Raw genomic sequence first — 12,363 nt, forward strand, 5'->3', positions numbered from 1 at the left:
ATCTCGGGGACAAAGTGTAATGGGGAGGAGGAGGGGAGAGGGGAGAGGGGGAGGGAGGGGGAGGGGGGAAGGGCCGTGGCGGCAGCCTTTCCCTGGAGCAGTGGACAGCCTGGCAGCGTCTGAGCACTCAGACAGTGGAGGCGAGTCGTAGTGTGTGTCGTCTGTGCCTCTGCAGCTTTGCCTGCACTCGCGTGGAATGGTTACGCTTTGAGGACTTGTACAGGGATAAAGTTCTTTTGAAGCGCTTAGAGGTGTGAGAGGACGAGGACGGCGCGGCATGCGCGGCTCTCCAAGGACGCGCGTGCACCTCACCGTCGCAGTGGGGTCTCTGGGCGGTTACCCGGGGTGGCAGGTGTGAACAGTGCCGCATTACCTTCTGTGTCGTGCATATTTGCCACTGACGTGTCCACTGCCATCACAGCCAGGAGTAGGGCAGCTGCAACAGGACAGAGCCGGTTACACAGGAGGGCCAGCGGGGGGACCGCCGGCTCCGCCCCACCCCAACAGGAGACCGCCATGTGTATGCATTGTGCATATGTGTGCTGCACACGCTCACATGTGTGTACAGGACAGAGCTGGTTACACAGGAGGGGCAGCAGGGGGGACGGCCACCTCTACCCCTGCTCACAGAGGAGAGCACCATGTGTATGTGTGCAGACATGTGTATGGCGCACACATGTGAGTACAAGCGTGAACATGTATGCATACATCTGAGTGTATGTGCGCATGCATCCACATGTGCACATGTTCTCTATGAGGGTGCATGAGTTTGTGTGTGAATGTGCAGGTGCATTCATCTGGGTATATGTGTGCATGTGCATGCAGGTGCACATGTTCTCTGTGTGCATGAGTTTGTGTGTGAATGTGCAGGTGCATTCATCTGAGTGTATGTATGTGCGCACATGTGCATGTGTTCTCTGTGAGGGTGCATGAGTTTGTGTGTGAATGTGCAGGTGCATTCATCTGAGTGTATGTATGTGCACACATGTGCATGTGTTTTCTGTGAGTGTGCATGAGTTCATGTGTGAACTTGAAGGTGCATTCATCTGTGTGTATGTATGTATGTGCACACATGTGCAGTTCTATGTGAGGCTGCATGAGTTCATGTGTGAACTTGAAGGTACATTTATCTGAGTATGTGCACATGAGTGTACATGTGCATGTGTTCTCTGTGAGTGTGCATGAGTTCATGTGTGAGCATGCAGGTATATTCATTTGAATGTATGTGCATGTGTGCACATATGTGTATGTATTTTCTGAGAGTGTGCATGATTTCTTGTGTGAACTCAAAGGAGCATTCATCTGAGTGTATGTGCACGTGTTCTCTGAGTGTGCATGAGTTCATGTGTGAACTTGAAGGTGCATTCATCTGCATGTATGTGTACACATGTGCACGTGTTCTCTGAGTGTGCATGAGTTCATGTGTGAACTTGAGCATTCATCTGAGTGTATGTGTACACATGTGCACGTGTTCTCTGAGTGTGCATGAGTTCATGTGTGATCATGAAGGTGCATTTATCTGCGTGTATGTATGTGCACACACATGCATGTGTTCTCTGTGAGGGTGCATGCCTTTGCATGTGAGCGTGCAGGTGCATTTATCTGAGTGTATTATGTGAACACATGTACATGTGTTCTCTGTGAGAATGCATGCATTTGCATGTGAGTGTGCAGGTACATTTATCTGAGTGTATTATGTGAACACATGTGCATGTGTTCTCTGTGAGGGTGCATGCGTTTGCATGTGAGCGTGCAGGTCATGTCTGAGTGTATGTGTGCATGAGTGCACATGTGCATGTGTTCTCTGTGAGGGTGCATGAGTTCATGTGTGAGCATGCATGCATGTGTGACATGAAATGCTCTGCATTGGCAGAGCTCTGGGGGTTAATTTCATCCACGCAGCAGGGCGTGAGCAAGCTGTGTGAGCTGGGGCTACGTTTGCCCATTAACAGGCATGGCTTTTCCAGATTGCTAGCAAGGATTCGTTTCGCTCATAGGACACTAACCTGAACAGCTCTTGTATGGCTGGCTCCACGGGAACTGCAGAGAGATAGAGAACAGAAAAAAATGTGTCAGCCATTGCAAGATACTCTTCCACAGAAAGTTACCCACAGGGCCATGCTGTGGGGCGGGGCAGGTCAGTGTGAATTGTCATGATGTTTGGGGGACCACGGGGGTCCCGCGGGACACATGGACGTACCTCGAACCCCCTTGGACCGCGTGCGGTGGCGCTTCTCCTCGGCGTCCAGGTCCATCTGGGGACAGAGCAGCATGTGGTCAGTGTCCTTGTCCTGCCAGTGTGGACGGCCATGCGCGGGGCCGCCTGCTGTCCCCGGCCGGCGGTCTCCAACAGCCCTCCGTCCTGCGCGGCCCTGCTCCTCTGTGCTGGGGCCACGCCAGGGCAGAGTGAGACCAGGGCCAGGCCAGCTCACCGTGCTAGTTACAAATAGTAAGCGGGCCTCGCTCTCCCAGGGAGCCCGTGTGCTCTGCAGCGGGGGACGCTGGCGGGTCCCAAAGGACAATCTGATTACTCTCTTCTCAAGGATTTGATTAGGACATATCGGGGCAATTCTGAGGTATACTTTGTAACAAGGCTATAACTGAGAGCTATTACATTTATATGCAGACAAAACCGCGTCTCCTTGTAACTGGAAGGTTGAATATGATTAGGCACGAACAGGAGAGGGGGCAGGGCTACAGGCCCTTTCTCCCGTGAGGGGTGTCCTCCCAGTGCGGCCGAATTCCTGGTGTGGACTGGCCCTCATTCCGCCAGACCTGCACCTGCCCTCGACCTGCATCAGCGGGCACTCGCAAGTCCACAAGAACCCCCCCCCCGCCCCCGTCCTCAGAGCATCCTCCCAAGGAACTCCTCTGTATACACGAGAAGGTGAGAACTTAGAGCCTGTGACCTGCCTCAGTACTGCGGACAGAGCGTTAGATCTCAGCTGTTTGTAAGTAAGTGTGACACACAGCCACGCAGGTAGGGCTGTGCTACTGTAATTAATGCTCACCACGCATTTCCCCCACGTATTTCCCCATTCAGGCTGCACCCCACGGACGCTGACAAGCACAGACAGTGCAAGCATAGCTCCTGACACACTGTGGAACCAACTCTCCCTCCCAACACAGCCAGGCTGCACAGAGCATCCGACACAGCCACCCACGGTCACACCAGCACGCAGGGCATGGAAGCCACTTTCTATGGGGTTTATGAGAAGATAGTTTGAGTGGACCAAGAGGGCTGTGGTCAGACACACACAGGCCTGCTGGGCCCAGGCAGGGATGAGCATGGGCACGGCCTCTGGACCAGTGCTGCTAAGGAGGGGAGGGACCACAGAGACGCGGGCAGCGCCTTTCGGTGCTCAGATCACCCAGACACTCAACATGTGCCACCCATCCGTGCAGTCAGCACACTCTCAGGATAAAGAAGCACAGACTCACTCAGTGCAGGGAACGCATACGTGATGTGCGTTCAATGTTATAATGAAGATACAATAATGTTCCTGACTTGAATGGGGAAGAATTTCAGACAAAGTGACTGGCTTCCCAGGGAATATCCCAGAGAGCTGCGACTGGTGACCAGAGCCATGTGTTCCGTGAGCCATGTGTTCAGAGAGCACGTGTTCTGTTAGCCACGTGTTCAGTGAGCATGTGTTCATGTGGAAGGAAGAGGAGACTAGCTCTACCTCACGTGAAGACACTTAAAACACTGATGGAATGGATGGAAGAGTGGGAAGATGGATCGCTAGACTCATTTGTTTCAAACAGCTGAGAAACTGAGGATCATGGTTCAAAGCCAGCCCAGGCAGGAACATCCCTGACACTTATCCCACATGAACCACCAGAAAACGGGACGTGGAGCTGTGGCCCAAAGTGGACAAAAAGCCCAGAGCACCTCATCTCCAAGTTCAAGCCCCGTGACCATCACCACCACCAACAAAAATGCAGGCTAGGAGTTAGAAGGAGGCGGGTGGCATATGGAAAAGAGCAAGGGGTTGGAGAGGAGCAGGAAGGACAGATGGCCGAGCTGAAGGTCGCGGAGACGGGGCGGTGGGACAGAGGCGGCCGTCATTCCACAGTGGTCTAGTTGACTAGAGTATTTTAGAGAACGCCTAACAGGGTGGAGGCGGGCAGGTTGGGGCAGTGTGTGGTCATGGAGGGGAACAGGCCAGGAAAGCTGCCTCAAGGAATCAGCCCCAAACCAGTAGCACTGTTACTAAGTCCTGGGATGCAGCGGGGACATCAGGAGCCCACAGGGACAGGAAAATGCTATTTAACTTCTAGCAGCAATGGTGCATTTCCCGACATCCTGGAGGTTGTCCCAGAGCTGGGGGTGCAGCCCTGAATTGGGGTGAGTTAAAATCCTGAAGAGGGAGAGGTAAGTCGAGGCATCCTGCCAGTGGGATAGGGTGGAGGGCTGCGGTCCCGCTGGGTTCTCAGGATTCCCGGGACATTTCAGGTCAGAGCAGGAGCAGAGGCCAGATCTGTGCTGGCCCGGCCCTGCCTTCAGGTAGAGTGGCCTGGGAAGGCAGGGCCTGGCAGGACGGGCCCGGGGACTCTCCTCCCTCCCACCCCGCCTGCCCCGTTTGTGTGGGTGACATGCGCTTGGTGTGTCTCGCGCTCCACTCTTCCCCGCTGCCAGGATTGCTCCTTACAATTTACAAAACAACGTCCCGCGTCGTATCCAACACAGCAGACCCTAAATAAACCCCCTTTCTCTTTCAGCCACGGGAAACACACGGAAGAGTTTCTCATCTGTGTTGCATTTCACTTTCAGATGTGTGTTTCAGTCAGGGCACAGGGTGGGCCATTCACGTGTCCAGAATTCCCCAACGTGTCACATCGAGGTGTGGTCACAGGCCAGCTGCACTGCTGTCCACCCCTAGCTCCCGGCCCCTCCCCACCCAGCCGCCCCTCCCCAGCTCCTTCTCCAGGGACCCCTCCGTCTTCCTGGACAGGCTTTCCTCCAGCACGTGGCTGGTAAGGAGACGTGGGAGGCACAGAGGAGGGCGGAGCTCTGCAGACAAGTCTGCCTGGGCAGAGGGAAGGCCTGGGGGGGGGGCGTGGGCTCCAGGCCTCCTGGCCCCAGGCCCCAGCTCAGCACGCTGGCTTTGGGTGCTGCCCGGTGCTCGCCCTCCAGAGAGCAGTGACCCCACTTGAAATCACCGGCTGTCTGATGATGCCTGAAACCATCTTCAAAATGCCACCGTAACGCCAAATCTTTTCTCTTGTGCTTAGTATTGTGTTTTTAAATAAATTATGTAGTTGCTATCCTGGTTTTACACATAAAGTCTTGAATTTAAGGAATATATTTGACCAGCAATGGTGTATTGAAGAGAAAGCAGGGGATTATTTTATAATGGGTAAACGTGACGGTCAGTATTTATTCTGATTACCTTGGTCTTCATTCCCTTCTCCCACTAAAACGCGTGCTCTCCCCAAGTTGAGTCTCAGTGAGGAAAACATAAATGTGTAAAATACAGTGGAGTCTCAGCCGTTGAAATCCCCAGCAGGCTGCTTTCCGACATTCCCCTGTGCAGATGACCATGGGTGGCGGGAGCTGGGCTCTGAGTCCAAGGACCGCAGGGGCCCTGGGTGTCACCCGATTCTTCACAGGGATCTGCTCTCCCTCTACGGGCTAGCCTGGACCACTGGCTGGGGGCGGACGGTCCGGCCTGCCCCTGAGCACCTGTGCCCTGGCTCCCCTCAGTTCTTGGGGAAGCAATCATCCACACCGCTGGTCAGCTGACCCTATTGGTCAGCTCCTGCTATTCAAAGTTGTCTGTTTGGCTGCCAATTGCCGCTGTTGGGAGGGTGGATGGAGGAAGTGCGGGGCCTAAGCTCCCGTCCTCAGGTTTGTGATGGGGCAGATGTCTGTGGAAAGATCTGATGAAGACAAGTGAGAAGTCCCAGCACGTGGTTTCAACCCTGCACAGGTGTCTCCCATGAACCCCTGCTCCGTGGCCTGGTGCCTCCCATGAACCCCTGCTCCGTGGCCTGCTGCCTCCCACGAGCCCCTGCTCCGTGGCCTGCTGTCTCCCACGAGCCCCTGCTCCGTGGCCTGCTGTCTCCCACGAGCCCCTGCTCCGTGGCCTGCTGCCTCCCATGAGCCCCTGCTCCGTGGCCTGCTGCCTCCCATGAGCCCCTGCTCCGTGGCCTGCTGCCCCCCACGAGCCCCTGCTCCGTGGCCTGCTGTCTCTCATGAGCCCCTGCTCCGTGGCCTGCTGCCTCCCACGAGCCCCTGCTCCGTGGCCTGCTGTCTCCCACGAGCCCCTGCTCCACGGCCTGCTGCCCCCCACGAGCCCCTGCTCCGTGGCCTGCTGTCTCCCATGTGCCCCTGCTCCGTGGCCTGCTGTCTCCCATGAGGCCCTGCTCCGTGGCCTGCTGTCTCCCACGAGCCCCTGCTCCGTGGCCTGCTGGCAATAAGACCAGACATCCGCACAATTCTGCAGGGCAGGAATCAGGTCCGTGTTTCAGTGCAGACTGTAGCAATTTTGAGACGTAAATTCCACGTGTGGAGGCCAGCAGGAATCAGAGTCTGTATGTTCTAATCACCACGGGAAGTGTTTAAACAAGGTTCCATGACAATTTAAAGTTGCTTTCCAAAAGGTGACGGAACTTTCCACTCTTTAAGGAGTGTATGCAGGGCAAGTACATGGATATTCAGGGTTTGAATCTGATATTCAGAATAAAGCAGCTATGATGAGCTAGCGGTGGCAGAAGACCGCGATTCTCGTACCACCATGTTTCTTAATTGTGCACATTCACTATTCCAACCTCAGAGGACGGCAGTCAGGAGAAATGACACAGAACCCCCTGGCGTCTCTGCCCCCACCTTTCCTTGGCCTCCTCCCTCCTCACAATCCTAGGTGGGGGACTAAGGGGCCAAACTGCCTTCCAAGGAAAGAGGCAGAGCCCTGAGCCTCCTGCCCCAGGACCTGTGCACTGGCACGAGGAAGAAGATAGAACAACGAAGAAGGGGGTGACCAGCAGGGGTGACCAGCAGGGGGTGACCAGCAGGGGTGACCAGCAGGGGGTGACCAGCAGGGGTGACCAGCAGGCCCCAGGACACAGAGCGTGGCAGCCTGGGAGGGAGCAATGTGAAGTCACTCCCTGTAAGGCCAAAATAAAGGTGATTCTGCAAATAGCATTTAAAAAAAAAGAAAATAAAGAACAAAGAACACTTGACATACAAGAAAACTTGACACCCATTAGCATGTGATTTAGAGGCAAACAGTTTTACAAACTCTCCTTAAGAAGAGTTCAGAGAGCTTTCAATTTTTTTGGGGGGGGTCCGGTCATGGGGCCTGAACTCTGGGCCTGGGCGCTGTCCCTCAGCTCTTCAGCTCAAGGCTAGCGTTCTACCACTTGAGCCACAGTGCCACTTGCGGCTTTTTTCTTTTTGCTTATGTGGTGCTGAGGAATCGAACCCAGGGCCTTAGGCAGGCAAGGCAAGCGCTCTACCACTGAGCCACCTTCCCAGCCCCTGGTTTAATTGTTTTAGAAAGTCTTCTTGGCTGATACTGCAGGAGCATCCCTGTGTTGGGGTCCCTCTGGTCCTTTCCAAATGCGCGAGAGTGAGCTGTGAGCTCAAGATTCTCTTGGCCTTGAGGTCTCACTGCGTCCGCCCAGATTCTGGTGACCAAGCATCGGCCTTTCTCTCTGTGTTCCCAGATGGTTTCTGACAGCAGCTCCTGGGTGCTGGGCCCACAGCACACGCGGAGGTCCACTTGGGCCTGTGCCCCTGGGTGTGCAAGCCTGCCCACTGGCCGTGCGGCTTCTCTGAGAGGCCCATTGTCTGATGGGGAGGCCTCTGGTGCCTCAGGACCAGGCCACACTCCAGCCACAGGGCACGTTCTGAAGGCTGCCACGCCAGCACCACGCCTCCCTGCTTCACCTGGCTGGAGCTCACAGCACCCTAGGTGGCCGGCTCAGTCTACAGATGAAGACCGATCTACTGAGGTCAAGGTGCACAGCCCCAGGTCACGGCCAGAAGAGACAGGACAGGCAGGCCTAGATCCAACCTGTGTGGTTGGTCCTCACCCCGGGCCTGTCCTGCGCCGCCCTCTGGAGGCCAGGACCTGCCCCCTCCCTCCTCACCAGGCTCTCTCCCCTTCCACCGGGTACAGCCCCATGCACGCGTGGATTCCACGGTCCGTGTCAGCAACGGTCAGCTCTCTCCTCCCCTGCCCCTAAGTCTCTCTGGGTTTTGCAGCTCCATCTGGCCCTGAGCCTGGGTCCTCATGGGCCTGGACTTCCCAGAATGCCCCTTTTAGCACAGCACCCTTCGAGCCCGCTGGGGACACCCACTCATCCTCAAGGGTCCGTCTGTCCCTGGGGAAGTGTGGATGCTCTCTGTCACTTTCCCCAAGTTCTCACTCCCGAGTGCTTGCGTGTCTCCGGCCGAGGCCCCAGGCTGCTGAAGGGCTGTCTGTCCTCAGCTCGCCACTCACCTGACCTCTGGGACCTCACTCACCATCTCCAGAGCGTAACACGGAGCCCATTCAGGGCCGCGTCACCGCGTTCCTCGCGCTCCTCCCACCGTCCCACACAGACTGTCCCCACCCTCCCTGGCACTGTGTAAATCTCCGTCGGGCTCTGTGCCCGAGGATCTGCATGGGGTCCAGGGTACCCCGGCATCGGTGCCCCGCTCTCCAGACATTGACTGAATAAGCCAAACCCTTTCTAGCTGAGGACAAAAGCACACTAATAGAAGAGCTCTCTGCATGATAGGACGGTGACATAAAAAGCCTCATGTAAGAAGGGAGAACATTCTGGAAGATGTAAGGAGCAGTGAGGCGCGCTAGGTGGTGGCTGCAGGCTCGGTGTGGAGGAGCGATGGCGTGGACCCCGGGGACCGGGGAGGGTGGCACCCAGCTCGGGGCCTGGGCCCTGCCCCTGTCTTGTATGGGATCAGGGCCCAAGGCTCCCCCCGGGGCCGTTGGAGGCGCTGCTCTGTGCTCTGCCCTTCCTGCCTGAGGCCCCTGTGTGGAGAGCCAGTGCGCTGTGGCCAGTCTGCCTGTGCCATCCGCGCGGGCCCGGCCAGGGCCCCTCCGGTGCACGGCAGCTCCACCGGGGCACAGTGCTAAAAGGCACGCGGCCTGCGGACCTGGCCTACCTTGCAGAAAGCCTTCTCTCCCAAGGACGGAGGCAGGGTGGCGCCGTGGGCAGGACGCAGGCCCAGGGCCGGGCGCGCGTGGCTCTCTCCCTGGGCCTTCCCAGCCTGGACCGCAGCAAACTCACTTAATTTCCGTGTGCCTCCATTCCTCCATCTGCAACATAAAGAACAGCGTGAGCCCCTCGGGGCTTCTGGGCTTTCGTAGCACCACATCTTACTGTCTAATGATTGAGTTTTCCATTTTTTAATTTTTATCTTTCTGGTCTGGGTTACAGCTCAGGGCTTCGGGTTCTCAAGTACTGTATGATAAGAGCTCTGCCACCTGAGCCATGGCTTGTGTCTGCTTATTTCTGATAAGATCTTGCTTTTTGCCCAGCTGGCCTTAAAGAGCAACCTCCTAAAGCCTTCTGAGCACACAGGGCTGCAGGGTTGAGCATACTTAGCTGAGCATACCGCCTTATAAGTATTACTTTCCTATAATTGTTATTTTCTAAATGAGAAAATGCACAAGAAGTATCTAGCTTATCATTAAATGTTCAGTAAATAGCAATAAGCAATGATGCTGTCACTGTATACCAATTTGTTGGAACACATAATAGACCCATATACATTGTATCTCTCCATTTCAACTTCTCATTTAAATGCAATGGTGTCAGCGAAAGGCAAGGCTCTGCATGGAGCTCTGGCTCCCTAGGCCAGACTTTCAGCCTGGGATGGCTGTGCACTGTAATCCTCGGATCTCAGCCTAGGTATGGGAGCGAGTATTAATCAGTTCAGCAAGTTCACTAGTGACCGTCTTCGTGGGACTCTGCTAAAGTCTGTAACTCAAGGTGAAGCAAGATAGATTAGATACTGCTACACAAATTACAGCCAAGTTAAAAAATAACAGAGGCTGGGCAACCCAGGTGCAGTCTTAAATGTGCAGAGTAATTCTGGGTATGAGAAAAGTAGGAAGTTCCAAAAGAACAGAAAGGAAAAGTTTATAAAATGATTCTTGAGTAAAAGAGAAAATCTAGAACCACCATTAAATGTATCCTTAAATAAGCAACACATGAGAAAAAATAAAATTATTATTATTAAGAAAATACTGACAAGCAGGGTGCTGGTAGACTGAGATCTGAGGATCACAGTGCACAGCCATCCTAGGCTGAAAAGTCTGTGAGACTTTCAGTTCCAATTCACCACCAAAAAGCAGAAAGTGGAGCTGCGGCACAAGGGGTGGAGTGCTAGCCTTGAACAACAACAACACACCAAACAAACAGTAACAACAAAAACTCAGGGATAGCACCCAGGCCCTGAGTTTAAGCCTCAGGATTGGTGTGTGTGCGTGCATGCACATATACACACACATGCGCATGCACATACACACAATTACTAATTAATGTGCTAGTGTCACACTTGGCTGTAATGTGTCTTTTTAGTAAAATCTTTTGTAACACTAAAGTTATTCAAGGGAGCATTTTGCAATCATTGACGATTCCTCTAACTGTTAATAATATTATCAAGCAATATCAGATGAATGGATAAAGAAAATGTGGCATGTGGATACAATGGGGGCGTTTTCAACCATAAAGAAACAGGTTGACCCATTGTAACAACGAGATGTACAAGACACTATGTTGAAAATGAACTTCACAACTTTGGGGGAGGGAAGGGAGAGTTGGAGATGTGTGGAGGGAAATAATGGTAGGGGAAAAACAAAGGAGGGGGTAACAATGCTCCATAGGAAATGGACTCATGTAACTGTCACTCCTCTGTATAGTATCTTTACAATAATATATATATTAAAAACAAGCCAAAACCAAAACCAAACAAAAAAAAAGAAAAATGAAATCATGTTATTTGCAGGAAAACAGATGGAAGGAATGGTAAATCATCATGTAAAGTAAAATAAGTCAGACTTAGACAAATGTAATGTGTTTTCTCTGAAATCTAGTTTTACAAAAAGACCTGACCTGGCAGTAGAAGAGGGACTAGTTGGGGCTGGGAAGGTGGCTCAGTGGTAGAGCGCTTGCCTTGCATGCCTGAGGCCCTGGGTTCGATTCCTCAGCACCACATAAGCAAAAAGAAAAAAGCCAGAAGTGGCGCTGTGGCTCAAGTGGTAGAGCGCTAGCCTTGAGCTGAAGAGCTGAGGGACAGCGTCCAGGCCCAGAGTTCAGGCCCCACGACCGGACCCCCCAAAAAAAGAGGGACTAGTTTGGGTGAAGGGAAGACCAGAGGAGGGGGGAGGAGGAGAGCGAGAGTGGGGTGGGGGAGGGGAAGGAAATGGTCACATGACCCAAGTACATAGCATGTACATGTAAACACAGCATTAGGAAACACATTTGATGATTTAATAAAAAAGAAATAGAAACACAGGCAAGTAGCTCAGAATATTTAAAATAAACCAATTATTGATATGTGACAAGCAAAGGACAAATTGTGCTACCGTATTTTGGGGCATGTGTTAGATCAGGGGTTCCTATCTGCAAAGTCGTCACAGAAGATACGGTGTTTATGAGGTGAACAGACTATGTTAGACAATGTCCTAGGAGAGAAGACATGGGGGAACAAGCCTAGGACTGCGACCATTCCTGCCCTGAACCTGCTGCTCACGAGTTCCCTTGACAGGTGGCCATGAGAGACCCCAGAATGAGCCACAGCCCCTGCAAAGCCCGTGGCCCGAGTGAGGCTCGGGACCAGTGCCGCTCGGCCTCCTGGGGACGGAGGGGCAGGATCAGCCCAGCCTTGACCTACAGCCCCAACTGACCACTTGCAGTCCTGTCCCCAGGGGTGGGAAAACAGCCTCTCAAAATTCTTCCATGATCTTAACTCCATTTTAGTTTTTATTTATTAAATTCACTTTCTTGTATTCCAGAGGCTCCTCGCTGCAGGGCAAGCATTCATCTACCTGAGCCTCCACACCCTGCCGTTCCCTCCTTTTCTAAGATTCTGTTTACGAGACAGGGTCTTCCTACCTGTTTACCTGGGTGAGCCCTGAACTCGAGAGTCTCCTGCCTCGTCTCCTGAGTAGCTAGGACTCCAGGTGTGTACCACCATGCCTGACTCTCATTTGTTTTGAATTAATCCCATGTCAAGAATTCTCTCTGGGAAATTGATGTCAGGAGAGCCAGACCTCAGGGTGAATCTTTCTGTTCATGTGCACTCACAGTTCTGGCCCAGGACTGTGGCTGGCAGGGGGTCAGCTGAGGCTTGAGGAAGCCGTGCAGGGCTGGGGGGGGGTCTGTTCAGCTCGCCCCATACAT

At 53.6% G+C, this 12,363-nt stretch overlaps 1 protein-coding gene across 1 annotated transcript in view; it reads right to left on the minus strand.

The window, feature by feature from the left end:
• Positions 1–2,255, minus strand: part of Myt1l (myelin transcription factor 1-like) — a 170,952-nt gene extending 168,697 nt beyond the window's left edge. Inside the window, exons 1-3 of the mRNA XM_013028870.1 lie at positions 2,201–2,255; positions 2,007–2,040; positions 374–436 (exon numbers count right to left, since the gene is read on the minus strand). Of these exons, the coding sequence (XP_012884324.1) occupies positions 374–436; positions 2,007–2,040; positions 2,201–2,255 (152 nt within the window). The remainder of the gene's footprint in view (positions 1–373; positions 437–2,006; positions 2,041–2,200) is intronic.
• Positions 2,256–12,363: the final 10,108 nt, after the last annotated feature.

This window comes from Dipodomys ordii, unplaced genomic scaffold (assembly GCF_000151885.1).
Source record: "Dipodomys ordii isolate 6190 unplaced genomic scaffold, Dord_2.0 Scaffold115, whole genome shotgun sequence".
NCBI lineage: Eukaryota > Metazoa > Chordata > Mammalia > Rodentia > Heteromyidae > Dipodomys > Dipodomys ordii.